We start from the raw sequence: 1,878 nt of genomic DNA, 5'->3' as shown, positions 1-1,878 counted from the left end.
CATGTCCCCTTGGGGGCTCCGTATTTTCCAGAGGTTTTCTCTGGTTTCATCAGCCTGTAGTTCCACCTGTCGGCCAGCAGGGGCAACACCAGGTAAACTTCAGGTTCCATCCCTCAGATATCTGCGGGAACCAACAGAACCAGAGCCCTGAAGAAATCTGCAGAAATCAGTTCTGACCACCCGAACAGAACCAGTACCACCTCACTGAGACCCAAATACTGAAACCAGAACATTTGAAATTAAATAATTTATTCACAGAGAGATTCATGGGAATATTAGAGGTTCTGGATCTGTGGATTGAGGTTCTGTTTCACTGAGATGATCAGAACCTGAACCTCAGAACCAAAACCCAGCACTGACCATCACAGGTTCTATGGAAATAGGCTAGAGCAACAGGTGAGCTCCTCAGGTAAACCCTCCTGCAGTTCACCCATTTCTTACAAAACATCTATTGTAAAACTTTTACTGTGAAAAGTCAGACTCTGACAGGAAATGCTCAGGTGTTGTCAGTGATGTCACAGACCCCCACCAGGCAGAATGACGTCTCCATGTCCAATGTTGCCATGGCAGCATCACTGAGCTCCACACCATCCCCTGAACACAACATGTCTCCACTTCCTGTCTGACCTAAAGTCTGGTTTTCACAATAAAAGCTCAGCATCTTCATGATAATGATGGTGATGATGTCATCAGGCTCTGCTCTGGTTGGCTGGTACCTGAGGAGGAGAGAAGACAGGATTCATCATCCTCATCATCATCTTGGTCATTATCATCATCATCATCGGTCAGGGGTCAGTGTTTCTGTTGGGGTCAAGATGAGTTCAAGCATCAAATCAACGTTTCAGTGTATCATTAGAAACACTGAAACGTTCCTTGCCTCCAGCAGGTGGAGCTACTGAGTTCTGTCGGGTTCGATCTTGGTGTCTCCGTTCGGTTTGTCGGTCTTCTGGGACAGCGTGGCTGCCTGGACAACCGCCTGCAGCGGAGCAACATGGCGGTTAGAGCAACAGGGAACCACAGCAACAACCACCTGAGAAGGACACCTGGGTTCTCACCTTGAAGCTCCTCTTCCTCTTCTGGACGTTCTGCTCCGGGTGGAAGACGATGACGTAAACTTTGGGCATGTACAGCATCCCCAGAGAGACAGAAGCACTGAGGGACATGGAGACGGTCAGGGTGGCGGTCTGGATGAACATCTGAGGAGACAGAGACCCGAACTGAACAGAACCACCTTCATGTCTGCAGAACTCCTTCAGAATCAAAGAAAACAATCAAAGAATATCCTGGAGAACAGAGAGGAACCTGCTCAGTTTTTAAAACAAAAGTTCTCAGTCGAACCTTTGTATTCACTTGTTTCTGGTACGACCATAAATCTGATGCACATCCGCTATCAGCAGCGACGAAGCTGCTTCTCTCTGTCAACTGGGTGTTAATTTCTGCTTTTAAATAATCTGACTGGACAACGGGAAAAATATTTTTCAGTATACGTTGTGCGAAAAGGAGTTAGCTTAACAGCAAAGCTATTCAGGTCTAAAATCTCAGTGCTAAGCACGTAGCAGCTAACGCTAACGTCAACGCCCATAGTCCACATGTTACAGAAGCTCCATGAAAGATCAGGGCTTCCTGAAACACTTTGCTCCAATCTGCTGGTTTAAGAACAGATTAAAAACTATAAATATCTCTGTTGTTGAGATCAAATGTCAGTTTATTCAAAAGAGTTTTGAATCGAAAATGTCACTTTTTTTGGTTGACAAAATACAATTAATTAATTATAAGCCCTGCAATTAACTCGAGTCCCCCCACTGGCCCATTAATATTTCATATTTATTGTGAACGTGTGTGTGTAGTTGCTTAGCTGTGGTTATGGGCACTGGTTCT

The 1,878-nt window shown here is 45.4% G+C and overlaps 1 protein-coding gene across 1 annotated transcript in view; it reads right to left on the bottom strand.

The window, feature by feature from the left end:
- Positions 1–236: 236 nt before the first annotated feature.
- The window catches only part of LOC106941622 (metabotropic glutamate receptor 6-like), a 12,873-nt gene continuing 11,231 nt past the window's right edge, over positions 237–1,878 (bottom strand). The window contains exons 14-16 of the mRNA XM_015024696.1: positions 1,056–1,196; positions 878–976; positions 237–716 (exon numbers count right to left, since the gene is read on the bottom strand). Coding sequence (XP_014880182.1) covers positions 893–976; positions 1,056–1,196 — 225 coding nt within the window. The 3' untranslated portion in view covers positions 237–716; positions 878–892. The remainder of the gene's footprint in view (positions 717–877; positions 977–1,055; positions 1,197–1,878) is intronic.

Source organism: Poecilia latipinna, unplaced genomic scaffold (genome assembly GCF_001443285.1).
Source record: "Poecilia latipinna isolate Pla-1442-1.1 unplaced genomic scaffold, P_latipinna-1.0 Scaffold3766, whole genome shotgun sequence".
NCBI classification, from domain to species: domain Eukaryota; kingdom Metazoa; phylum Chordata; class Actinopteri; order Cyprinodontiformes; family Poeciliidae; genus Poecilia; species Poecilia latipinna.
This window is presented reverse-complemented; position numbering and strand designations above follow the sequence as displayed.